This window comes from Artemia franciscana, chromosome 6, assembly GCF_032884065.1.
Source record: "Artemia franciscana chromosome 6, ASM3288406v1, whole genome shotgun sequence".
NCBI lineage: Eukaryota > Metazoa > Arthropoda > Branchiopoda > Anostraca > Artemiidae > Artemia > Artemia franciscana.
This window is the reverse complement of record NC_088868.1, coordinates 10328088-10354955: the sequence shown is the minus strand read 5'-3', so window position 1 is coordinate 10354955 and position 26868 is coordinate 10328088. Positions and strand designations below refer to the sequence as shown.

Here is a 26868-nt window from a genome sequence, read left to right as displayed (position 1 = left end):
CAATTACAAAATACTTGTGCCTGACAAAACTGAAAGAAAATGATTCAAATTCAGGGGACCATGGCCCCCAAGATTTTACAGGCACCCTCATTATTTTTATCCCTTTTTGAAAATAAACTTGTCAAGTCAGTCAATTATCGGTGCCCTTGTTACACTGCCCCCCCCCCCCCAAGATGTTGTCCTACATCCGCCTTTGTTCAGATTAGCCTACAAAGTGCTTTCAAACAACAGAATTAAAAAATAAACAAAATATTGACTTCTAAATTTAATATAGGCTATCTTACTAAAATGTGCAAAATTACACACTTCTTTTGAGCTAAAAAGGTAATTTACTCTTTAAATCACTCATTAACCACCTCTCTAAATCACTGTTCAAAAAATTAATAAGTTTGGGAGTCCCAAACTACAGTTTGGGAGAAAGAAGATGTAGTAATATGTGATGATGCTTTCTTTTGTTTATTTGCTTGTCTTATTTTTGCTTATATGCTTTATTTATAGGTGCCTGAGCTTAATAAAGATATAATCTTAAAAACATTAAACACTAGAGCCAGCTGAAGGACTCAACAGTCCCCACTCCCTCCATTCAGTCATTCAAACAGCATCTTGATATGAAGCAGGTGTAGAAGCAATGGCAGTTTAACTAAGACTCATCAGCTCAAAAGCACTACAGGTCTGAAGCTCTTAAATGGATTAAGATTAGGTAAAACCAAGAGGAAATGGGTATATTGTGAAAAGGTACCTAGTGACAGTCCTGGTACCTGGTGACTTGGTATCAATAAATGAATAGCATACTGTTTTTACAGCTGATCTGACTTTCCAGTTGCCTGATGTAGCACTAGTAGGAGAGTTGACCTTCTAACTAAAAAATAAAACTACCAGCTTTTGGAAACTAGATCAAGGAACTAATCTTGTGTATCTATATTAGAAACGTGAGTGTTTCACAAAGTTTGACAGAAGTCCATCTGAGACTTAGTATGTCATCAGCAAAACAAATAACTGATGTATTAACAGTAGTAAGAATGAAAGATGAGGTGACAGCAATCTGTGATTTGGTAATGTAGTTATGTAAGAAATTGAGGAATGTGCATTTTCAATACTGTAGTGCTTTAGAACCAGTACCATGCCCCATATTATTATTACAATACAAGCCAATACTTCTACTACTAAAAACTCACCACGGCACCAAGCTGTCTGAGGCCAACACAGCTACTCATGCTCCTCCTCCATCCCAATCTATTCAGATCCTCCCTCTTTACGCCCTCCCAAGAAGTTCCCATTTCCTTTCAATCTTTCTTTATGACATCTTCCCACCACAGACAAGGACGACATGCTTTCCATTTAGCCCTAGACAGTTGGCCAAAAAAGACAATCTTCAGCAATCTGTCATCCTTCATCTGCACAACATACCCTAGCCCTCTCAACCTTTCTTTCATTATAGCCCTGGAAATTAGGTTTGAACCATACTTTTTGTACAGTCTACTGTGTGAAGTATGATCAGTCAGCTGGGTATCCAGAACAGTCCATAGGCAATTTCTCTGGAAAACATCTAGTAAATCTTCATCTGCTTTTTGGAGTGCCCATGCTTCAGAGCCATATTTGACCTTTGTCATCACCATACCTTCCAATATTCTACCGGATCAATCTTTTTGTCACCCAGCGTCACCTTTTCATCTTCACTTATTCCTATTCTTAGTGACTTAGTCTGCTTAACATCAATTTTCAAACCTATTATAGCACCGTGAACTTGCAAAACTTTAAAAGTTCATTCATTTTGCTCAAAATTTCTTCTAGGATGCTTGGATCATCAGCATAATCTAAGTCCAGGAGAGTTTTTCCACCCTATTCGATTCTGTGGTTTCCCATTGCCTTTCCTGCGCTCATTCAGACAAAGTCCATCAAAATGATCCTTATAAAGGGGGATAAAACAAAACCCTACTTAACTCCTGATTTAAAGCAAAACCAGCTGCTAACCTGATTTCCTACCTTAGGTGCAGCAGAATTATTGGTGTACATAGCACTAATTACTTTAATGTATTTGTCTGGTATACCATACAAGGATAATACCTTTTCTAAAGCTCTTCTATCAACATAATCAAATCCTTGCTCATAATCTGTAAAACTGAGGACCAAAGGTGTTTGATTAAGGTACTTCTCAATTATTAACCTAAGAGTAAAATTTGGTCAACACATCCTCTGCCTTTTCAAAAACTGCACTGTTCTTCTCTTAAAACTTTGTCTACAAAGTATAATATTACTAAGTAATTTACTACCTACAGAGACCAGACTAATGCTTTAATAATTATGACACTCACTCTTATCACCTATTTTATACAGTGGTTTAATTAAGGTTTTTCTAAAATCATTACATACTTCCCCTTTTACAAAAATCATATTCATAATCTTCAATAGCTTATTTCTGACCTTGGAGCCACCATATTCAATAAATTCATTTACCACACTATCAGCACCTGGAGCATTATTATTTTTTAATCCTTTTATTACTGTCACTAATTCTTCCTCAAAAACAAATCTTGCTTCACATCCAAGGTATCAAAAACTTTTTCATTTTCCTCTATATCTTTTCCTGCAACTGTATCCTAGTTTAGCACATTCTCAAAATGTTCTGCCCTTATCAACTCTTTCTTTATCACTAATTGTTGCCCTGTTCCTATCTTTAACTGGGAAATTTCTAGACTGACAAAATGCCAGTACAATATTTTAGTATTATGCTGTGTAGCTATGTCTTCCAGATCCTTGGCAATTTTATCCATGGTCTCCCCTTCACACCTCCTTAGATCATATTTTAATGCTTTCTCCACTTTCAAACAAAGTAGAACAAAGTAGAATATTGCACAGCAGTTTTGCTCTTTTCTAAGAATTCATATAAGATATCTATTCAAAACTGCCTGACTTGTGATAATTTGCATGAGAAGAGTCATTTAAGTAAAAAGAGTAGAACAGCCACACTTTAGATAAAGTGCACTTATACTCCAAAGAACATGGTCAGGCCTTAGGTGCTTGGTGACTTTACAGATGGCTTTCTTGGAAACAATACAAGCAGCCAGGGAAGAAGCTCTCCAGCTCAGCTTCATATCTTTGATTTAGGGTTGAATCAGGAGCCAAGACCCAAGGCTCACGACATGCATACTATGCAGCATTTGGGATAGTAGACAAAGAGACCATCTTGTCAAGTTTAGAGGATAGGAAAGAAATATGCTCCTCAATCCTTGTAGACTTGCTGCTGATCAATTTCCTATGAATTTTCAGTTGTTGTTTTTTTTTTGTAGGCCTAAATATGTACTTTATAAAAAGGCAGATTTAAGTTATAGCCTCTGGGCAAGTTTGTCTGTAGAAATCTGAGGCTGAAGCCAGAATTCTGCCTTGGAGTTGATATCATAGACACAACTTTTTCACACCACCTAGAAATGCTGTTCTGACATGGTCTGCTTAAATGGACAGCAAGCTTTTTTTAAATAGCCAAGAGTATGACCAATTTCAGCCCAATACATACCAATTGCAAGTGTATTATGTCATCTGATAGGCTATATTTACTGTTTGGAAAATTCTAGATAAGAACTACAGCTTATTTTCTTGGAATGGGCAACATAGGGATCAATTCTACACCAACCATACCAAGACTGGGAGGTTTATCCAAGAGAGTTTACACTGAAGAATTATGACAATGGTTGAGTCTTGACCAAATTAATGAATGGCCTGGTACTACACATGTAGTAACCTTGTAAATTGCATGTCCAGCAAGAAAAGGTGGCAATGAGCCTCCTGTGAAATATCTTGCTGATGGTGAGACTTGACTTTGATCTGGCATCCCAGGTTAGTCTACACTCTGCATTGACCCAGTCCTGATTGACTCCTTCCTTGATTGCATTTGCGGTTTGGGACTGGATGGTGGCATTGGAGAGGATGCTCCAGTAAGGGAAAGCAGGTACACAGAAAAATTACAGTGCTCACATTGATGGCAACAGGGGACTTGCAGCATCTTTGTATAACATCTTGTTGTACCTGCAAGGGATGATAAGAATACTTGCCTTGGGAGGTTGTTTTTTAGTAGTTTGCAAATAGCAATTGCATCTCCTCTCTTCCTTCTATAGACTAGGGAGGGGAGTTTGAGGGATACAAGGCATTCCTCATATGGCTTGTCTTGCAAAGCTGGTATGAGCCTTGTTGCTCACCTTTGGACACTCTCAAGTGCTCTAGTATCCATTCTGTACTGGGGATATGTTAGGGTCATTCCAAATTCCAGGTGTGGATGTACAATAGCTTTGTACAGTTTTTTACCCAAACACAGCCTACTACTACTACTACTACTAATAACTCACTGCAGCACCAAGCCGCCTGAGGCCAACACAGCTACGCACGCTCCTCCTCCAACCTAATCTATTTAAAGCCTCCCTCTTTACACCCTCCCAGGAAGTTCCCATTTCCTTTAAATCCTTATTTATGACATCCTCCCAACCCAGACAAGGACGACCTGCTTTCCGTGTAGCCCCAGACGGTTGGCCAAAAAGGACAATCTTCGGTAATCTGTCATCCTTCATCCGTAGAACGTGGCCTAGCCATCTCAACCTTTCTTTCATTATAGCCCCAGAAAGCGGGATTGAACCACACTTTTCGTACAACCTACTGTTTGAAATACGGTCAGTCAGCCGGGTACCCAGAACAATCCGTAGGCAATTTCTCTGGAAAACATCTAGTAAATTTTCATCTGCTTTTCGGAGTGTCCATGCTTCAGAGCCATATTTGACCACTGTCATCACTGTAGCTTCCAATATTCTAATCTTGGTTTGTAGGCTTATCTTTCTATTCTTCCAAACTTTTTTTAACTGTGAAAAAACACCCTGAGCTTTAGCTATTCTACTTTTAACATCCTCACTGCTCCCACCATCTTTACCAATAACACTACCAAGGTAACTGAAGCTCCCAACCTGATCAATCTTTTCGTTACCTAAGGTCACCTGCTCATCTTCACTTATTCCTAACCTTAGTGACTTAGTCTTCTTAACTTTTTTACTGGTGGTAAACATTCTTTTTATGGGCCCTAGAGCTCAGTTTTCTTTACCAACTTTAAGCTGTGTGGCTGTGAAACATGAGCTTATCATCAACAATAACCCCCAGGTCCTTCTCCTCAATTATAGCCTCAAGTAGGTCATCTAGGATTGTCATATCTAAGATGCAAAACTTTGCAATTTGACAAGTTGAACTGCAAATCTTACTCAGATAACCATCTAGATGGTTGATCTAAATCTCCTTGCATCATTGAGGGATTGGGGCTAATTTGGACCTTTCCCAAGAGCTTGCAATCATCAGCATGTAGTGTCAGTGGAAAAATTCTTACTCAGGAAAGTTCTGATATTATTCAATGAAATATCATGGTTGAGATCTGACATGTACATTTAAGTATACAGGCCTACAGATGTGAAATGTAGAAATCAAACATAACAACATAGAGTAAGCTATAAGGACTTAGAAAAGTAATGCTAAGTTGCATTGTAATTTAAGCTACAAACTAGGCTATGCCTACAGTATTCTTAAGGTTAAAAGAACAGGCTTTTCATGGCAAAATTTATCATAAGAAAAAGCAAAATTATGTTCTATGGTTCCCACAATGACCATTTTTCTGTCTACCTAAGTTTTTATATTCATTTTTTTCTTTTATCTTATTTTTCCTCTAATAGCTTAGTAAACTTTAGGTAAAGGTAGCATTTACCTATTCTGCCGTTATGCTTTGATAGCCTACTTTAGAATCTATTACTAACCAAAGAAAAAACTAAGTAACAACCCTGATATTCCATTACAATATCAACATAACATGCCTATAAAAAGTAAAACCAATTAGGACTAGGGTAAGACCCAAATGCCTAGTTTTACCACTTAGCCTAGACACATTCAATGGTGGAACAATCCAATTTTAGGTGGCATGATAGATATTTTACATTGATTATGCTGTTAAGGAGTTGATTAACTGGCCAACTACTTGGTATCATACCCTAGGCCTCAGCCTAGTGCAGCATAAACAAAACATAGCTTGTCACACAGTAGTGAAAGAGCCCTGTAAATAAAGAGGAAAACAAACTCAACATACTCTTTTATGAAAAGCTTCAGAGAACTGCTTCCATCGTTGCACTTTTCTAACTTCGTATGAATTTGCCAGTTCTTCATAAGGGTCTTCCATCATAAAAACATGTGAAACGTTTAAATTTGAATATTTTGCTCGAAAATGGGAATTGCCAACAAATTAAAGTGGAGAACGATTATTTTACCAACGACTCGTGGTAAAGTGACATCGCAAATCCGGAAGAAGGCTCAAGTAGGGACAATGTTGATTTTTGGAATAGAAGAACGTGATAAACAGCAAAACTATGATAATACGACCTTTACTATTTAATTCTATATATCAATCTTCCCAAATGGTATCTAAGGATAAGCAGCCAATGGCTTTCTTTACTAATAATCAATAATCAATGATCCTACAAAAATTAAAAGTACATACTAAATTCCTCTTGGACGTTTCTTAATTCAAATTGCAGCGTTTGACGGGATGTTTTTACTATATTCAACAACCCAAATATTTTTAATATAAAATTAACTGGAATTGAAATATTGAAAACGCTTCCTTGTATTTACTAAACTTTGTTGAGTAAACATAACCCGTCAAAAAAACCTTTCATTTGTTATTAACCATATTTTTACTTGAGTGTTGAACAAAGGACTTTAGTCTCGAAACTTTTAAATACCATTCCGAAATCTTTTATACTTTACTTCATTTTAAACAGAAGAGTATGCTAGAACTTACAATTTTAATCTATTTTACCTTGACATCACAAAGGTAAAAGAGACAAATAATTGTTACTTTGAAATACCGAAATATGGCAGTTATCAAAACCATTCATATTGCCAAGAATAAGCGTAATGGCAATAAATTTAAGCACTTTAAATCCGTTAAGTTGCATTATTTTTACCTAAAAAGAGATGACTTGCTTTGTGGACAGAGGTTTGCAAATTATAGCAGCCAGTGTTGGGTCGAAACTTAAATATATGCACTTAAGTGGAGTTTAAAGTACTTAAATAGATACTTAAAAACAATTCTGAAGAGTACTTTAAGTATATACTTAAATACATTTTTCGTGGAATTAACGGTACTTAAGTTACAAGTACATTTTTGTCTTGAACTTCCTAGAGTCGTCTAGAAATTGGAACAAATTTCAAAAGAACATTTATAATAAATATGAATGTAATATTATTTTAAATATTAATACTTTTGATATAAATATAAACTAAATATTATTTATTTATAATAAATAATAATTTATTAATTTTTATTTCCCAGACCAACTGAGATGTCGGGGTCATACATTTAACCTGGTCGCACAAAATATAGTGAACAAGCATTTGTTAATGTTCCATTTCAAAGACTTTATCAATCCACCGTGTAAAAATTGCCAAAGCATATGGAATACGATAAATCATAGTACAAAAGCCGCTGAGAAGTTTCTGGAAATTACTGGAAGGCCCCCGGTCGTACCATATGCTACGCACTGGAACTCTCCTCATGATACAGTAAAGCCTGCTGTAGACATAGCTGATGCAGAAAAGTTATCCAGTGCCTGTGATCAACCTTAACTTCCGAAGTTAAAGCTGGTGAAGAACGATCTGTTTAAGAATTTTGTGCTTATTACAGATACCTTGTGCCATCCCTGAGATTCTTTGCAAGGCGAATTTTTTTTATCTTGGTGCTGTTCTACCAGTACTTTATGGTTTGGAGACTAAATTAAAAGGAATTTGGAATATCCATATTCTCAAGCACTCTTTGTCATTAGCAAAGGCCATTTTAGGTGGTTTGCTGGAACAGTTCTGGCATGTTTTCTCAATAAAACTAAATGAGAAAACCTTCAGTGAACTAGTCATATCTACTTACTCTCAACCAAGTTTCAAAATACGATAGTTGACTCTAGCCTTGCAAGGGCAAAAAACACTGAATAATAGACATAGAAAACACTTGGAAATGAAAAAACTGGCTATGCTTGTTTCCAGTGATGAACTAGCTGAAGGTGCTGTGAATTCTAGCATAAAAAAAAACTTATGATTTATTTTCGCTTAAGGAAGATGATGATAAAGTCATGATCAAGAAGTATGTATAGTTGCTAGTCTCAAAGCTGAATTACTTAAATTTCTTCAAGACAAGAAGAGGACCCCTGATTCCCTGAAAGACTATCCGAAAGCTGGAAAACTGCTTAAAAAATTTAATACCCCTCTCACATCATATGCACTTGTTGAACGCCTATTTTCTGCTGCAGAAGATGTATTGGTTGCAAAATAAAAACATATTTTAAGTACTAAGCATGTAATAATAAATAATAAATAAGGATTTTTTCAGACATTTTTTACAAAGTAGTGGGGTATTAAACTATGTTATTGATCATAGTTCTATGGCAACTCTTTAGACGAAGTTTCAAAGGTTAAGTTTGGTCATCATTTAAAGATTCTGGCGCCAGATTCGAGTACCCAGACCAATGAAGACCAGTCATCTGTAAACATAGCCGTCAATCTGCCATTCAGGAATCTGGCATCAGAATCTATCAATGAAGACAGAACTTTAGCTTTTAAGCAAATGTAGTAGATTGTTCACATTGGTGTGATGAGCAATACCACCCCACTACATCCAAATATAATAAAATAGCCACATAAAGCTAATATTTTGTTAATTTTGACTTCCATATCTTTCTTGATGTGTTGACACCATTTACTAAGCATTCTGATTGGTGATGAATCTGAGAAAATAGAACCGAGCTTCATTTTCTTTGTTCCTCTTATCGCCCCATTGTAAACAATACTTAATGCGGCACTCAGACGTGCAACATAAGAAAAAAACTTCTGAAAAGGTAAAAAAGTCTTATTAGACATAGCAATTGGATATTCCATGCTTGTTACGCCACCTGGCATGTTCACCAAATGTTATGATTTCTACCAATTCAATCATGATTCATTGCTCAACTAGTTAAGACTGTAGTGCTTGCTATTGCCTACTCTGTGAATGACGAAATGAAATGAATTAAGTTTGATTATTGCTAAATGATCTGTATCCTGTGATGCAACGAAAAATCTTATACAAGCCGAAAAAAGACTATTTGAAAATATAAGCCTTTTCCTAAAGAAAACTGAAGAACGGAAATCGTTATTTACTATTCCTTCAAAGTGATTCACAGCTGAAATTATTCGTGATAAGATTAAAGCAATAGTACAACAATAGAAACATGAAACAGTGTAAAAAGAACTGATAAAGGGGTTGTGGTTTCTTTTTTTCCAGTAAGTCAATTTTAGCTGTTACCAAGTTAAGATGGCCAAGAAAAAAATAAAAGGAGTCGGCCAGATATTGACTCTAGCAAGGATATTGCTATAAGTACCCCAAATAAGCTAGGAAACCCGGATATTTGGAAACCAGTGACAATTAAGGTTCCCTACCGACACTATCAGAGAACTTGGTGAAGATGATGAGCATTAAGCGTGAAACTTGTTCAGTCTGATCAATTGAACTGCGAAATATTGTAGTAGAAAATAGAATAGAAGCAACTGAATCGGAGCAAATAGCCTTACGGTCTGAACTCCCCTGGTTTAAATCTTGTGTAAATGCTGTAGTAAATGACATTTCTTTGTTGAAAAATTATATTTTTGACCTATAGTAAGAAGGTTAGTATTTTTAAGAAAAGACCATGTTAATGTCTGATAGGCTTATGGCTGCAGGGTGTCAGCATAACAAAAATACTATGGTTTTATGAAATGCAATCTGTGAGGATGAAGATCAAGCTTAACGTATGTTTACTGAGATATGCATGAATTGACTAAATTTACCAGTAATACCTCATTTTTCAATTGTTACAATGAAAAAGAAAAGACATATTTTAAGGTTAATGTAAAAAATCGTGTTAACAATATTGAAATACTTAAGAATGGGAAGAAGCTTAAAGGAAGAAAGATAGCAAGCCAGGTAAACACTATGTGAGTGATGATGCCCCGTTTTTTATGAGAGAGGCAAGAAAAAAAATAGATGGAAAAAATTATGTCTTATATCAAAGGGTTTCATTTCAAGTGTATCAAACACAGTTCCACCATATATTCAGTGTAAACGTCCGGGTGGCATAAAAGCAAAGCTTTACGTATGACGAGTGGGCTGAGGAACTAGCACATAAGCCTCCCCCATCCACACTTTCGAGTGGTGCTAAGAAACGAGCGACTTATTGAATGTGTTTAGTTTCCCTTTTGATTAATCATCTTCTTTTTTTCGCTTGGTTTAATCAAACAAATACAGGAATATTGATAAAGCTGAATTTGAAATGTTTTGGTTAATGTTGCTTTTTATTTGTAAGTTAATAATTTTAAATTTTTGTAAATGAGAAAATTCTTTTCAGTGAGTGGTATTGGGCTGATGTCTCTTTCAATGGTTCTGTTTTGTGTCATAAAGCTTCCATTAATACGTTTTTTAAATTGTGTGTCCACTTTGACGGAATATATTTTGTGTTTTTTTCTTTATTTATCTAGGTCTAGATAGGTCTAGAGGATTTTTTTCGCAGCCTGTACTATCACATGCATTAACTTTCAAACAGTTCGTTGTACGAACTGTAGTAAGGAGCGACCCTGCTCAATAGTAAACGAAACTCTAAACATGGAATTTTGATACTAATAGATGCATCAAAAGAACCGGATTTGTATGCTGATATTAAATATATGAGTTTCATCAAATTTAGTCTTACTCATCAAAAGTTACGAGCCTGAGAGACTTTGCCTTATTTTGGAAAATAAGGGGAAACACCCCGTAAAAGTCATAGGATCTTAGCGAAAATCACACCATCGAATTCAACATATCAGAAAACCTTGCTGTAGAAGTTTCAAGCTCCTATCTACAAAATATGGAACTTCGTATTTTTTGCCAGAAGACCGATCTTCTGGTCTGCGTGTTTATTTGTTGTTTTTGTTCGTTTTTTTTTCCAGGGTTGATCGTACCGACCCAGTGGTCCTAGAATAACGCGTGAGGGCTCATTCTAAAAAAATTTAATAGTTATATTGGCCTTTTTAAGTAACCAAAAAATTTGAGGGCACCTAGGCCCCCTCCCACGCTCATCTTTTCCAAAATTAAGAAATCAAAATTTTGAAATAGCCATTTTGTTCAACATAGTCGAAAAACATAATAACTATGTCTTTGGAACTGACTTACTCAAGGTTAAGTCAACGATATTTAACCTCCAGGTGTAGAAGCCTCCGATTCACTCGGCCCACTTCTAGATTTTGCTCACACAATTTAATCTCAAGTTCAGCAATTTTCTTGTCTGTTTGAGAGAGTTGAGTGCATGGTGACTGGATGTCGCTAGTCAAGTTCGTCTGAAAGTGATTCATTAGCGATCAAAACTGAGAGGAATTTTGTTTTCCACTCATTTTACAAAAGTTACGAGCCTGAGAAAATTTGCCTCATTTTAGAAAATAGGGGAAAACACTCAAGCAGCTTTTGCTGCTTGAAAAATTCATCCAAAAGTAAACTGCAACCAAGTTAAGGGGTTCACCCACTTCCCTGTTTGAGATATAATGAAAGTAACAAAAACACGTAAATGTAACAAAACTGTCATTAGAAGGAATTCAATGTATATTACTTAAAAGTTTATCCAATATAGTTAATGTTCCTTTAAGATGAATCCTCTTTTTTGCATTAAAATTGATTCAAGTTGCTTAATATATTTTCTCTTTCTTTCCCGGTATCTCTTAGCTGCAAGTGCACCCCTTTTGTTCGACTTCCGTTTCTTTAAATCTTCCAAACACGTTATTTCATCATCTTCAAGGGTTTTAGTCCCTTTAGTCCTTTTAGTCCCATAGGGTGGAATTTCTTCTCCCAGTTTTTCAAATTCATTCTTCAACTGCAGAAAGTACTCCTTTTGCTTTCGTCTGTACTTTCTGACGGCTTGTTTGTTTCGCTCTTTCTTGATGCTTAATATAGGGCTTGTTTGCTGACTTTCGTTCGAAACTTTTGAGGACAGTGATCTTTTCTCAACAATGGGAACTTCCAACTGAACTGTTCCAGCTGATTTATTCCTTACTAAGGTTAACTCTCTTGATCGCAAAGCTCCACTATCATCACCAAATGCATTAGAACCCATAATGGGACTTTTCAAGTGGATTTTTTCTTGTGGAGTTGGCTGATGGACTAGGCCACTTCCACTCAATAAATTTGATATACTACCAGGAGTAAAAAACGGAGTTTGGAGTAGAAGATTCGACCAAGCTAAATTTGATGATAATATTTGTTGTTGCTGAGCGTTTAAACTTTCTGCATTGGAAGCTGGTCTCTGCTCTGTGTTTGATTGTCCCTGAGACGCAGCTAAATTTGGGATAAACGTGGACAGTATTAATGTTACTGCTTGTCGCACGCAATTCTCAAAATTTTGGGGAGTAAACAATTGATTTGAATTTGTTTCATCATTCACTTTCACAGAATTACTTTGGATAGCAGCACCGAGGTTCTTACTACTAGAATGAATTGGTGAAAATAAATCACTAAGTTCTTGTGGTTGTGGGGGAACTACTCTGTTTGGTGTGCTACTTGCGGTTCGTACAGCCCCGTTCTTAGCACATTCTGACATATTCGTAAGGCCCCCCTTGTTATTTACTTTACGAGGGTTAACACTAGTGAAAATTTGAGTTGGAGCTTCAGACAACACACTAATTGAGTCTGCCGATTGGTCAGACGTTTCATTTGGAAACAGTGATGCAGAAGTTGATAATGAAAGGGAAGAAGGCTTCAAAGCTGCAACAGGTGTGCAGGTTGCGCGAAGGCGTGACCTAGTAATACGTTTCCCAGAACTGTCAGAAAGTATTGTTTCATCTAACAGCGAGAGTATGTCATTAAGTTCACGGCCCTTGACAGAAGTCGAGTCATCCTTCAGTTTCAGCACAGAAGGATTCTCACTGTTGACAGAAACAGTAACTTCACTTGAGCTACACTCTTTCCTCACATGTCTTTTTTTTATGTCATTATCCTCTGTATCACGGTTTTCTAATACTGAACCTTTATTTTCATCAACTTCCCATAATCCAGAAGGTGTTTTCACAGCTTCGTCACCATTTTCTTTGGCTTGAAAGGAGTCCCTTGATTTATATTTTCCTTTCTGTTTAGAAATCATGCTGTTACAGCTTCTATCTTCGGTTGAACAGGCTATACTTCCATTAGAAGCTCGAATACGCACTTTTTTACTTTTAACACCCTTTCCATCCACAGATTTTAACAAACAAAAAGTCTCCTCCTCGATGTCATCAGATGGTGGACTGTTGGAGGAGGAGTGAGGTCCATATTTTTGCAAAAATGCTGCTCGTCTTTTGATTGAGTTGATGGGCCCAGGCGCGGACTGCTGTGTGTTAGTTCTTGGCATAAATTCAGAATTCTTCTCTGATGAAACATCCGATTCAACGTCCTAGAATGAGTCAAAATGCAATGTATATAATTGGAAAGAGTTTAGCATAAGAAGACAAAGATTAGCCTTTGCCATTTTTAAAGTTGGAAAGATGACATTATGTGCAAATAGTGAAATAAGGTCAAGGAATTACTGAGCAAAGTAAGAATGAGATGGGAGCTATTAAGTCAAGAAAACCGATCCGATATGATTTTAGAGCCGACACGACAGAGCTCCATTTTAAAATGAAGTTGATTAACGAAATATTGTCGATTATAGTGTCTTGGTATTTTCTTTCCAGACAGGCTCTTCTGAATAAATTATCTCTTAAAACAATTCTTACTCTCCAATATCATCCGCTGTCATACTGAAGCCTTATCGATGAAGTTTGTAATGTCCGTTATTGCCTTGCTCTTAGAAACCAGAAAACCTGATACAGAATACAAAAGAGAACCAAATAAAATTAAATTAACGAAAAATTAATAAAACCTATAGTAAAATTAAAAAACAAAAATGTTCTAAAATCAAAAACCTAAAATAGTATTAATAAAAAAATAGAAATAAATAAAAAATTAATAAAACCCGGAGTAAAATCAAAAATCTAAAATAGTCTGAAATAGTTATAAAAATCTAAAATAGTTTTATCTGGTGTGTATTGTATTCTTAGGTCTTTGCGAAAATGCTTACTGCTTGAAAACCTAGAGTCAAATCAAAAACCTAAAATACTCTAAAATAATTTTAAAAACCTAAATTAGTCTTATCTGGTGTGTATTGTATTCTTACTGAGTATTGTATTTCTCAGTAAGAAAACGCTTACTGTTTGAAAATTTAGGTAAAAAAAAGGGTGTTTTGATAATGGACGGCAAAGTAGGTGCATTTTTATGACGAAATAGTATCTTGCATATTTTTACTTCGTTTTACATTTATCAAGTATTGCAATTCTTATGTAAATTATGGATCAATTTAGTTTTTTTATTATTATTTATCCTGTTATTAAAACAAGTTATACCTTTTAGTAGAATTATTTGTTATTTCACTTTATTTATTTCAACGTTTATTATTCATTACTGCTTTTTACAAGTTATTTCTAATTGCTTCAATATTATGCTTAATGTTCCTTAACCCAGAGGTGGTCACCAGCTTAGAGCACATCATTAGGAATAAGCTAAAATTAAGTTGAAAAACAGACAAAAAAGACAGCTAGTCAAAAAAGGATATTACAATAAACTTCACTTATTCAAGACCACTTGAAAGAAACTAATAAACCATCCGTTGTATAGAATAGATTCAACCCGAAATTGGTCAAAACCAAGTTTCACTTTAGAAAGTAGCCGCAAGTTTTAAAAGCGATAAGAATATATTTAATTATATTTATAATTAATTATATAAATTATTACATTTATAATTACATTTATTGAATCAGTATATTTATTTAATTATACTAATTTATATACAAATATTTATTTATTTGTATATGAATTATATTTATTGAATTATTAATTATATTCATAATTAATTCTTTTTACCAATTTTATACCAAGTTTATTTTACTTGTAAAAACTAATATAGTCGTTTAGTCTCGTTTCAGCGATGAATGCGATTATTATTGTGTTAGTAAATGATTCTGATTCAATGAGGTTTAAACGTTTTTAAAAATAAGTTTAAACCAAACGAGCCTTGAGAGAAATATTGTTGAACTATTGTGAAAGACTGCAAAACTGATAAAAGTAGAACCCTCCCCTTTTTTTGGCGTCTTTTGCAATGTAGACGCCTTTATTGTCAGTGTTTTTGCCAATTTTATACCATGTTTATTTTCCTTGTAAAAACTAATATCGTTTAGTCTCGTTTCAGCAATGAATGTGATTATTATTCTGTTAGTAAGTGATTGTGATTCAATGAGGTTTAAAAGTTTTTTAAAAAAAAGTTTAAACCAAACGAGCCTTGAGAGAACTATTGTTGAACTATTGTGAAAGACTGCAAAACTGATAAAAGTAGAAAACCCCCTTTCTTGGCGTCTTTTGCAATGTAGTAATGAAGTTTGGCTCTTGAAATAACCTCTAAATCAAAATCACTTACAGAATAATAATCACATTCATTGCTGAAACGAGACTAAACGATATTAGTTTTTACAAGTAAAATAAAGATGGTTTAAAATTGGCAAAAAGCACTGACAATAAAGGTGTAAATAGATTTAAATCACGGCTTATAAAATTCAAATAGCTAAAGTTTAACCAAAAAAAAAAAGTTTAAACCAAACGAGCCTTGAGAGAACTATTGTGAAACACTGCGAAAACTGGTAAAAGTAGAGAACCTTGACACCATTTCCCCAGTGGCAGTTCTGTAGTTCGTCAGCCTTTATCAAAATCCGAAAGGTCCCGCTTTTCCAACAGCATAGCACTGTATATTATTGGAATAAATCTCATAGTTTTGTAGATTTGAATAAATCCCTAGTTAATAATAAATTAGTTTAAAGAATCATTTAATTAGTAACTGAAAATTTAACTTGAATTCTGGGTGGAGGTTTCCCATTTTATTTTATTTATTTTTGTACTTGGTTATCAAACAGTTCGTGGTAACGAACTGCGATTGAGCGACCCAGCTCAATAGTAACCGAAACTCTAAAAAATGGAATTTTGACACCAATAGTTACATCAAAAGAAACGCATTTATAATGCTGATTTTAAATATATAAGTTTCATCAAGATCAGTTATACCCATCAAAAGTTACGAGCCTGAGAAAATTTGCCTCATTTTAGTAAAAAGGGAGAAACACCCCTAAAAGTCATACAATCTTAGCGAAAATCACACCATCAGATTCAGCGTATCAGAGAACCTTATTGTAGATGTTTCAAGCTCCCATCTACAAAAATGCGGAATTTAGCATTTTTTGCCAGAAGACAGATCACGGATGCGTGTTTATTTGTTTTTTTTTCCAACGCCCCGCTCTTTAAGCTAAAGTTTCTTACTGTTTTAAAAATACAGTTATGAGAAAGAGTCGAACTTTAGCGTAACGAGCGAGGCGTTGAGGAGGAAAATCCCCTTTCATATACGGAATAATTTCTGTTCGTTTTAAGTTTTAATGTTGCTCCTTACTTTCATTTAAAAAAAACTTGTTTTTTTATTTAATCTTGAATTTATTGGGCGTTTCGTTTTTTGTTACCATGTGCAGAGTTGAAGGGCCATCTTTTTATTCTGGTATCTGGAGACAGTGTTGTTATTTATTTATTGTTGAGTGTATAACCCAGACACGAGTTAATCTCACAACGGGTCACTAATCTGATAGTTTTTTGAAAAAAAATTATTGATCACTAAAAAACTGGCAAATATTTAATGACGCGATATTTCCTCCGAAAGACATCGGTCACAACACCCTCTGAGTTAAGAGCTAAAACCTGTCAAAACAACAGACTGGCGCAACTCAAAGACAGAACAAGCCGTGATTTAAATCTTTTTACACCTTTATTGTCAGTGTTTTTTACCAATTTTAAACCATCTTTATTTTACTTGTAAAAACCAATGTCGTTTAGTCTCGTTTCACCAATGAATGTAATTATTATTCTGTTAGTAAGTAATTCTGATTCAATGAGGTTACTTCAAGAGCCGAACTTCATTGCAAAAGACGCAAAAAAAAAATATACGAACAAGAGCTAAGAGCTCATATGGCACTTGTGACGAGGCCGGAAGAGCCAAGAGCTCATACGGCATAAGCTCTAGCAAAATTCTAAAAATCAATAGATTGATTTAAAAGGAAAATTCAGAGGCTTAATGCCGGTCGGGATTTAAAATAAGAGCTCTGAGACAAGAACTCCTTCTAAATATCAAATTTCATTAAGATCTGATCACACATTCGTTAGTTAAAAATACCTCATTTATTTCAATTTTTCCTCTCCCTCCGGCCCCCCCAGATGGTCGAATCGAAAAAAAAACTGTTATCAAGTCAATTTGTGCAGGTCCCTGACACGCCTACGAATTTTAATCGTCCTAGCACGTCCAGAGGCACCGAACTCGCCTAAACAATGGAAATCCCCCAAACTCCCCCAAAGAGAACCAAAGAGGGCAATTTTTTAAATTAAGCTAGTTAATTTTTAAGTTTTCCAGCTGGTAGAGAAAACATCATAGAACCTTTTTTAACGTTACTGAGTGCCTCTTGATTTAGGGGTCGGCGATTGTATCTGGAATTCAGGAGACAAGCAAGAACAACTCTGGTTGAACGTTTTTGACCTCACCATACAGTTCGAATATTGCCGCACTAGGTGTGGAGACTATTTTTCATGTAGATAATAGCAATGTTTGCCAAAACACTTTTCTTCATTTTTGTTTTAATCAATCATCCTAAAAATTTGAATTTTAGGAAGCTGCAGCTAACCAGCTAAAGGGGGATGATTTACTTTTGATCTTTGCTTTATACCAAGTTTTTTGGTTCCTCAAGTGGAACAATCAGGTTTTAAGGAACAATCTTTTCTTCATTTTTGTTTAATTGATCATCCGAAAAAATCAAATTTTAAAAAGTTGCAATTTGCCAGCAAAGAATCGATAATTTACCGCATTCTGCTTCGTCTTTGCCATATACATAGTTTCTAGGCTTTCCCAGCAGGCTCAGATTCACAAATATTCGTAATTGCTGTTACTTTTACTTATACATTTACTTTAATCTTCTACTTTTACTTTTCTTTCCCGTCTACTTCTCTTAATTGTTTATAATAAAATTAAGAAGAAACAAACAAAACTAGAATCTTTTAGATGAAAGGGAAAATTAAACATTAAAATGGGCTTAAATAACCCAATAAAAGGGGGGCTGCAGCTTTTTCAAGTTTAATAGGATGCAATTCACTCTTTACTTAAAACATTCCTAAGTTAAAACCCCCAACATTCTGAATTCAAAACGACAAAAGGATTCAAGTCTTAAACAAGATGGAACGTATTTCACTATTCTATTCCATCTCATTCATATTCTGTTCCATATTCTATTCATCGCCATCCCAATACCTTATTATATCTTAGTTTATTAGTTATTTTATCATATCTCTATTCTATCCCAATAAAATAATCCCTATAATTGCTTATCTTTCTTCATTGTTCAATTATTGAAAACTGAACATTGTTCACCTTTTATTTATTTAAAATTCATATGTGGCGCTTTTGTGAATTTTTGGTGTAAGACTTCTTGACTTGTGACTATTAGTGATACCATATGACAGTTCATAGCGGCCTCAGGTGGAATCAACAAGGTCCCTTTAAATATGGTAATTTTACTCATTAAGAGTTTAAACACTGCTCTTCATCTGTGAATAAAACTTCTTCCTTCATTTAATCACTGAGAAAATAGGCAATACATGTTAAATTATTGATGGAAGACATTAATAATAAGAAGAAATAGATAAGAGGACATTCTTAAAACTCATAATTATTCACATTCAGTTTTATAGGACTCTTTCGAGTATATTTTTCTTCCTTAAAAATTTTTTAAATGAAATAAGCGCATTCATATGATTATGAATGTAATTATTCATATTTAATTATGTTTAAAAATATTAATTATATTTAATTATATTTAAAAAGAATATAATTACGAAAGATCAAAGTGTATCATGGCCGTTCTGACGAAAAATTAGGGAAAAAACAGCACTTACACAGTCTGCCATATTCTCTTCTTCGTCACCATCATCACCGTCTTCCAGGCCATTCTCAGCCAAAAGCTTGTTATCTGTTAAAATAGAAGCAAATTAATTGAGATGCTATTGTCTCGAAGACAAAGAAGAAAATTCCCGAAATTTCAAACAAGTTCTATTTATTTCAGAAACTATTGTACATATGCAAGGTGACGAAACAAGTCAAATACCGATTCAAATGGCCTGAAACGTTATTCTTCAGATACTAAAGAAAAGTTATTTTGATGGCCTTGGGGAATATACTGTCTCCTGATTTACCTCACTGTTTCACCATGAATAGAGCAAGTTTCACATTGGCTAGTAGTGTCATATCAGAAACACATATTTGTTGCCCTTCCCCCACATATATCCCTAGTAACAAAAAATGAATTTCCCTGAATTATTCTGAGAGTTAGGATGATTATTTCTTAGTAAAATAGGATGATTCTTTCTGAGTAACGATAACTCATTTCACCGTTACTCAGAAAGGGTTATCCCGTTTTAGTTTTTAATTTTGTTTTAAGGCCTGGTTTTTTTTATATATTTATTAGTTTTATTCAGCACTGAGGACGGGCATGCGGAGGTCTTGACCGAAATATTTGCAAAATTTTTCAGTTTTTTTCAATGGCTATTTATTGTCCTCGTTTTTTTCCTTTCTTCGCGATTTTATGTTTCACCTTCCCCCAAGTCAAAAGTTGAGGTTAACTTGGCCCGCCATCAACCACTAAAACGTTCAACTCAACCCTCAATCGGTTCCAGAGAAAATACAGATATATTATTTTCATAGCCTGGAAATTCAATATTTCTTGGGTTTACAATGCTACTTCCTCGGGAATAGATCGTCGTCTCATGGGTGTTCATTTGGCCAAAATTTTAAACAAATTGGAGAAAAAAATCTTTAGAGGCTTCCCCCCCCCTGCCCCAAGTACACCTGATCTCAAACGCCAGTCCTAGGATATTGCAAATTCCTTATTTTCATCACCTGACAGCACACAGCGTCATTGTGCTTACCTAGCTGCTTAAACCTGAATAGATTATAGAGTCCTTAAGGGCCATATAGTGCAAAAAGGTTAATATGGATTGAAGGACAATGCTTTTAGCTCCCCTTACCCCCTAAGTACAAAATTTGATGTTTGACCGTTCCCTGAAAGCTTAACAGTTACACCTCAAACCTAAATATTGCAGTTGCACTGTACTTTTTGATAAGCTAGTTCCACATAGGGTCTTTTTATTTACCTCACAACCTGGACTTGAATATATACTACTTCCCACAGGGGTTTATAGGGCGAAAGGAGTCCCCCTCGCCTTACTGAGACATTGCAGACATGATATTTTAATAGCCTGGAAAAACATGGTAGCTTCATATTCATATCTGCCCACTCCCACAATCTAAATTTGAGATCAACTTAGATCAACCAAAGCCTTTTGAAGTTTCAACTGGATAACACAAGCCATGAGTGATAAATTGCGGGTATTTTTTTTTTAACTCGGTTATAAGCAATGTCTTCCTATGAACGTCGTTACTTCACAATGAACAGATCCAAGTTTCACAGTATCTTAACGTACCAAAAGTGTAAATAGATTAATCTCACAACACATACGAAAATAGATGCTTATTCTCGTTGGGACTTGTAGTGCAAAAACATTTAAATGGATCGGTGATAAAACATTTAGAGCCCCCCCCTCTCCAAAACAAATTTTTGTTAAAAATAAAAACATTTAAGTGATAAAACAGTGATAACAAAATGTTTTAGTCCCCTGGTCGACTTGAAAACTCCAAAACCCTCTAGAATTTTCAAAATGGTCTCTCAAGTCATTCGCGGGATATCCTATTTTGTTAACCTAGGTCTACGCAACGTTTTTTCAATTTAAATAGAAATTTCGCTGTGATTGATTTTTTTTGAAGTGCCAACATTTTAATATGGATTTTCCTAAAAATAGGCCATTCTCAAATAGCTTTTGTCTCCTCCTTCCCCAATTTGAAATAGGTGCATAACGTAAATGCATAAAAATGAGACATTCACTTACAAGAAACACTTCAAACACCAATAAGTTAGTAAAATGTTAGTAAAAACCCAAATTTTCAAGGCCCAAATCCCCCCCCCCGAAAAAAACTCACAGGAAGTTTCGACTGTATCTCCCAAGTGTGATTCGACTTACCTCACTACTCAACCGTAAATAGATCTTAAGTCCCATGGGGACTGCCAGTCCAGACACATTTATATTGGCAGAGACATCACATGCTCAGCCTCGCCACTCAACACAAGATTTGAACCCCTCTTCCCTTCCCTAATCAGTTTTAACAGAAGTTTCAACTACCTCACCTCCATTAGAATGAAAAGGTTGTTAGCTACCCTTATCATCAAATTTAGGTTATAAATTGTGGGAGGGGCTTAGACAATCGAACCTACACGGCCTGTAGACCTACGTAAATTCATGAAGGGGTAAAAAACAACACTTCTCAGGTTTTTTTTTAAATAAGAAACTAGCACTCAGCAATCTAGTATTTTTCTCTTCAAACTTCCCCAAAAAATCTCCAGATATTTATCATAAGTAAAAAGTTTAACTAGCAGATTTGCAACAGTTCCAACAAATAAAATGAGAGCTTTCAACACAAAAGTGCAGAGGGCAATTTGAATGCAGTTCATAATACAAAAAGAAAAAAAAAATAGATTAGTTGCTAAAGACAATATTTCCAAGAATATTTGAAATGCATTATATTTGATTTTATATTTCATCAGTTCTTAACTAAGCAGCTCTGGACACTTTAAACAGTTTTGGGAATTAATTAAGCAGTTTCGGGTATTTAAGCCGAACTGGAGTGGAAAAGAAAAAGAAATTCTTTAACTTTAATTTAAGATAAATTTCAAAAGTTTTTGTTTTTATCAAGACTTTATCAACACTTTTTATCAAGGGGGCTGCCTCAATCCCATTCTGTATGCTATGTTTTATCAATGCTGGCCTGGAAGCATTTTAAAACGCAATGGCTGAAAAAAAAAATTCCGTTTTCATCTCGATTCTCCATTTTCCTTTCTAAGGTTCTTTTTCTTTTCTTTTTTTTAGGAAATATACCATATTATACCATAATCATCTTTGATGATTTTTCAGTCTCCGATTGCCTTCAAATGGCTCAGAGAACTGATAGGCTCAGATACTCTTTGAATTACCCTCACTGTATACCTATCTACCTTAGTTCTGCCTTAGGATGGATGATAAACTTGATCATCAGGAAGTGAAAAGAGACATTTTTTATGCAATTCTGAAAAAAGTTATGCCATCTTAGCCTCTCACAGAGACTACTTTTCTTGGCTTTACTCTATTTAGCCATGGATTTCAAGTATTTAATCACTTCCACCAAGTTGACCAAATCCAAAATTGATCAAACTCCAAGATGACCAAGTTGACCAAGTTGATCAAATTCAAAAGCTGATGGCCAATAGAATTTTCGGACGCTAGAGTATAAAAAAAAAAAAAATTAAAACTAGACCATGTCACATAGGCTTCAGAAAAGCACTACAGTTTTTTTTTTACGAATAAAAATTGCAACAAATTGTAAAATTTTAATTTTACAATTTGTTGGAATTTTTAATTTACAATTTGTTTAATTTACAATTAAAATTAAAATTTTAATTTTACAATTTGTAAAAATTGTAAAATTTTGCCAACCTAAACCTGTTTTTTGGAAGCTTTTTTAGTCAAGGTTGAGAGGTAATAGAGCTAATCTCGAGAGAGAAGAGGAGTTCTTCTTACAAAAACACTCCCTGTTTTAAAGCATAGCCTATAAAATTCAACTATCACTGATTTGTTTCCCTTTATGAGTGTGGACAAACAGCACTTATGGAATAAATCCAAATCAATCAAGAAAATAACACTGTATTAAAAAAAAAACTTACAACAGCTATTAAACTCGTATATGTCATCCAACTTGTCAGAAAGAGGTTTGCGCCAATCAGAACTTTTATCACCTTCAACGAACTAAAAATAAAACAGAGTCATGAGGTTATAGGAAGAGTAGTAACTATTTCCTGAAATACCAAGGCCAGTTAAAATTAAATCTAGTTGTTTGAACAAACCCACAGAAAATTGTTGTTAATAAATTGTTGACAAATATCTCAATAAAAATAAATATAATAGGAGAAATCAGGACATAATTCTGGATCAATTTTTTGTGGAAAGATGATATTTATTTTTATTATAGCTGCGACCAAATATATCTAGCTGGGATAAAATAATATCTAAAGTTATGATTATATTTTAGGGTTCCTTTTCGTATTTACTTTCGAATTTGTTTCTTGGAACTATTGGCGAACAACTTTTCTTAGTCAACATTAACCTACAAAATATACAAAAAAAATCTATAACCTCAACAAATCCAAGAATTTCCAAAAAAAAAATGTAAGAAGACCCTAAATTATTGCCATAAATTCAGGCAATTATTTGACCTGCCAGAGCGGATTGTCACATCTCTGTAACTTTTTAAAAATAAATACTGCTCTAGCAGTGCTTTTTTTGAGGTCCAGTACTAATTCAACCTCTATAGACAATATGGTGAAAAAGTGGGGGAGGGGGCCAAATTCCTGTAATCACGATACAGGTTATTAGACTGAAAAGCATGTAGGAAAGTGACAGAATTTCCACATTACTCGATTTTAGAGTCTGGATTTAACCAAAATTGGTGAGGAAGGGATTTCAAAAATGGAGAGTAGTTGTATATTCCATGAGTCTAATACCAATCTGAACTCTATATGGGAGAAAAGGTCCCTAAACTCTAGTCATTAGAAGATACCACGTCAAAAGCAATTGTCAGATCTTAACCAGTCTTTGTCACAGTCAGCACTTAATGTCCAGAGTCTGCTTTTCCAGAGTCTTGCAACTCTGGAGTCATAATGTCCTATGGCTTTCCGGAGTCTTTGGACCAAATTGTTTGGACCAAATTCTGGAGTCATTGATTCTTGCAATCAAGGCACGTTCCAGTGTGGATCCTCAGATGTCAAGCACAGTTAATGGAAAGAGAGAAGCTAACATCTCAAGTGAACCTTTAGAGAGGCTGAACCTGATTAAATCTTTTTTGGAGGACAAGAAAAGAAAGCTCTCTAAACACTTATGGAAAGGAGGTGTTGGCTGCATAACAAACTGGATGGAAAGTAAGATCTAGACTCATTGTGTGTCTTTCTACAATCTGAATCACATTCCAGTGCCTACTAAGAGGATAGAAGATTAAAACTTAATCTTGTCAATCAGCCTGCAAGGAGAGATGGAGAAATTCAGTAAAGCCGATGGAAAAGATAAATATACAGCCTTGCGTATCCCTCAATGATTCAATCACCTCTAGGGAATGGCTATATTCTTGTCATCTTTAGAGGTTTATTTTTGACAGTCGGCTATGATTGAACAGCCAATACGATAAGACAGCCTTCGGAAATTTTTAAGGCTATGATTGACTGTCTAGCTGCAGCTGGCCCTGCTGCTGGAAGGGCGAATAATGTTAATCAAGACGAGGCTTTCTTCATTATTTGCTGCAAGAAAAACGGTACATGAGCTTTTAGTCTTGTTCCAGAAATTGCTTTGGGTGAGTCTTCACATCTTTAAACTGACTGTTTAATAGTTTATCTATAGCCACAGGGAACCATAACAGGTTGAAACAGGTATCAAAAAAGAAACTTTGCAAGCAAATCAATCCGTAAGGCAATATTCAGTGCATCCGTTTTATTACTACGTCGTGAAATCTATTTCTACAGCAGAACGAAAAAATATGGAACAGAATAAATAGTTTCTTAGAGTGAGACATAGTCACATGTGTTGTGCCATAACTGTGACCCTTGGGTGGCAGTTTCTTATATACTTTTACAAAGGCTTGCTAAAGGATTTCTTGTTTCATCTATGTTCATGAAAACTAAAATATAATAATCCAATACACCAACAACTTTTTATAGTATTTGTTTCAGATAGAAACTCACATTTTCACATGATGTACAACTTCTGTAAATCAATGCATCATCACATTGTAACAAAATCCTATTAGTAACAGAATGACAGCAGTCTAAACTTCAACTAAACCTCTTGAATTATTTATTCATGATTCTTGAGTTACCATAAGAGCCCAAAATCTAGTAGCCAATAATTGCTATTGTTCTTTCCAAATAACAATTGCTATTGTTGCAACTTTAATTTTCAATTTGACGGGCTTCCAAAGCATTTGGTGACACACAACTCCTTACACTTTTTGGTAGTAGAGCCCAGATAAAAGCATACCATTCAATTCAAACAAATTAAGTGGCTATGCGTTGTTTCTGGAAAACAGGGAAGGAGTTATCGGGTCGAGCTGAAATTTCGCGGATAAGCTCCTGGACCCTAGGGGACCTTAACTTGTGAATTTCAGCCCGATCGGAGAAAACGTTAAAGGGGAGCTGGGGTTGGTGGGTCGAAACTTTCGGCCAGATTTTCCCCATGAAGGAAAAGTCGGAGGGGGATGAAATTTGGCAGGTTTCTTAGTTGGAGCTCGGGCTACGAAATGCATCCCTCCCTATCCCTCTGCGACTACTGGAACCGAAGATCGCTTAACATTGTCGTGGTTCGGCTCTTTATAGAGGCACGAGTGTGCCTCCTTGATAGTATATTTCTCTTTCAGTTATACTAGAAAAAAGTATAACTTTAAGGGTTAAAAGCGGAATCTCCAAATTACGAATTACTATCACAATTACAAAATATTTGTGCTAGACAAAACTGAAAGAAAATGATTCAATAATGATTTCCAAGTTCAATATAGGCTACCTTACTAAAATGTGCAAAATTACACACATTTCTTTTGAGCTAAAACGGTAAATTAACCACCTTTTTAAATCATTGTTTAAAAAATAAGTAAGTTTGGGAATCCCAAACTAAAATTTTGGAGAAAGTAGATGTAGTAATAGGTGATGTTGCTTTCTTTTGTTTATTTGCTTGTCTTGTTTTTGCTTATATACTTTATTTATAGGTGCCTGGGTTTAATAAAAGTATAGTCTCAAAAACATTAAACACTAGAGCCAGCTGAAGGACTCAACAGTCGCCACTCCCTCGATTCAGTCATTCAAACAACATCTTGACAAGAAATGGGTGTAAAAGCAATGGCAGTTTAACTAAGACCAACTAGCTCAAAAGCACTACAGGTCTGAAGAATCTTACAGTTCTTAAATGGATTAAAATTAGGCAAAATCAAGAGGAAATGGGCATATTTCGAAAAGGTACCTATTGACAATCCTGGATTTTTTGGTTCAATAAACTTTATAAAGCTTACATCATTTGGTATCAATAAATGAATAATACAATTTTTTACAGCTGATCTGCCTATCCAGTTGCCTAGTGTAACACTGGTAGGAGGGTCGATCTTCCAACTAAAAAATAAAACTGCAAGATTTTGGAAATGAACTAATTTTTTGTACCTAGATTAGAAATGCGAGAGTATTTCACAAAGTTTGACAGAAGTCCAGCTGAGATTAGAATATCATCAGCAAAACAAATAACTGAAGTATTAACAGTATTAAGAATTAAAGATGAGGTGACAGCAATCTGTGGCTTGGTAATGTAGTTATTGAAGAAAATTAAGGAATGAAACTACACCTTGATAGCCACCTTGCATACTGGAGTAAGAGCTGATATTTAGATTTGTCAAGAAATCTCTCTTGGGAGGGAGCATAAGCTGTATTCATGAGGGGACAAAAGTTTTACTCAAGATCATAAGCACAGATTACAAAAAGGCTGCATAAATTTGGATCCATTCCTCTCTTGGGAGATTTTAG

General features: G+C 34.9%; 1 protein-coding gene across 13 annotated transcripts in view; it reads right to left on the bottom strand.

Moving 5' to 3' along the window:
• The window catches only part of LOC136028021 (uncharacterized), a 100459-nt gene that overhangs the window by 25735 nt on the left and 47856 nt on the right, over positions 1-26868 (bottom strand). For 11 of the 13 annotated variants that reach the window (XM_065705584.1, XM_065705583.1, XM_065705576.1 and 8 more), the window contains 2 exons: positions 22987-23068; positions 19076-19149 (listed from right to left, as the gene is read on the bottom strand). In XM_065705584.1, the coding sequence (XP_065561656.1) occupies positions 19076-19149; positions 22987-23068 (156 nt within the window). Of the gene's footprint in view, positions 1-6100; positions 6287-19075; positions 19150-22986; positions 23069-26868 lie in introns of those variants that run through there. The other 2 variants (XM_065705588.1, XM_065705587.1) reach the window with 2 other exon arrangements.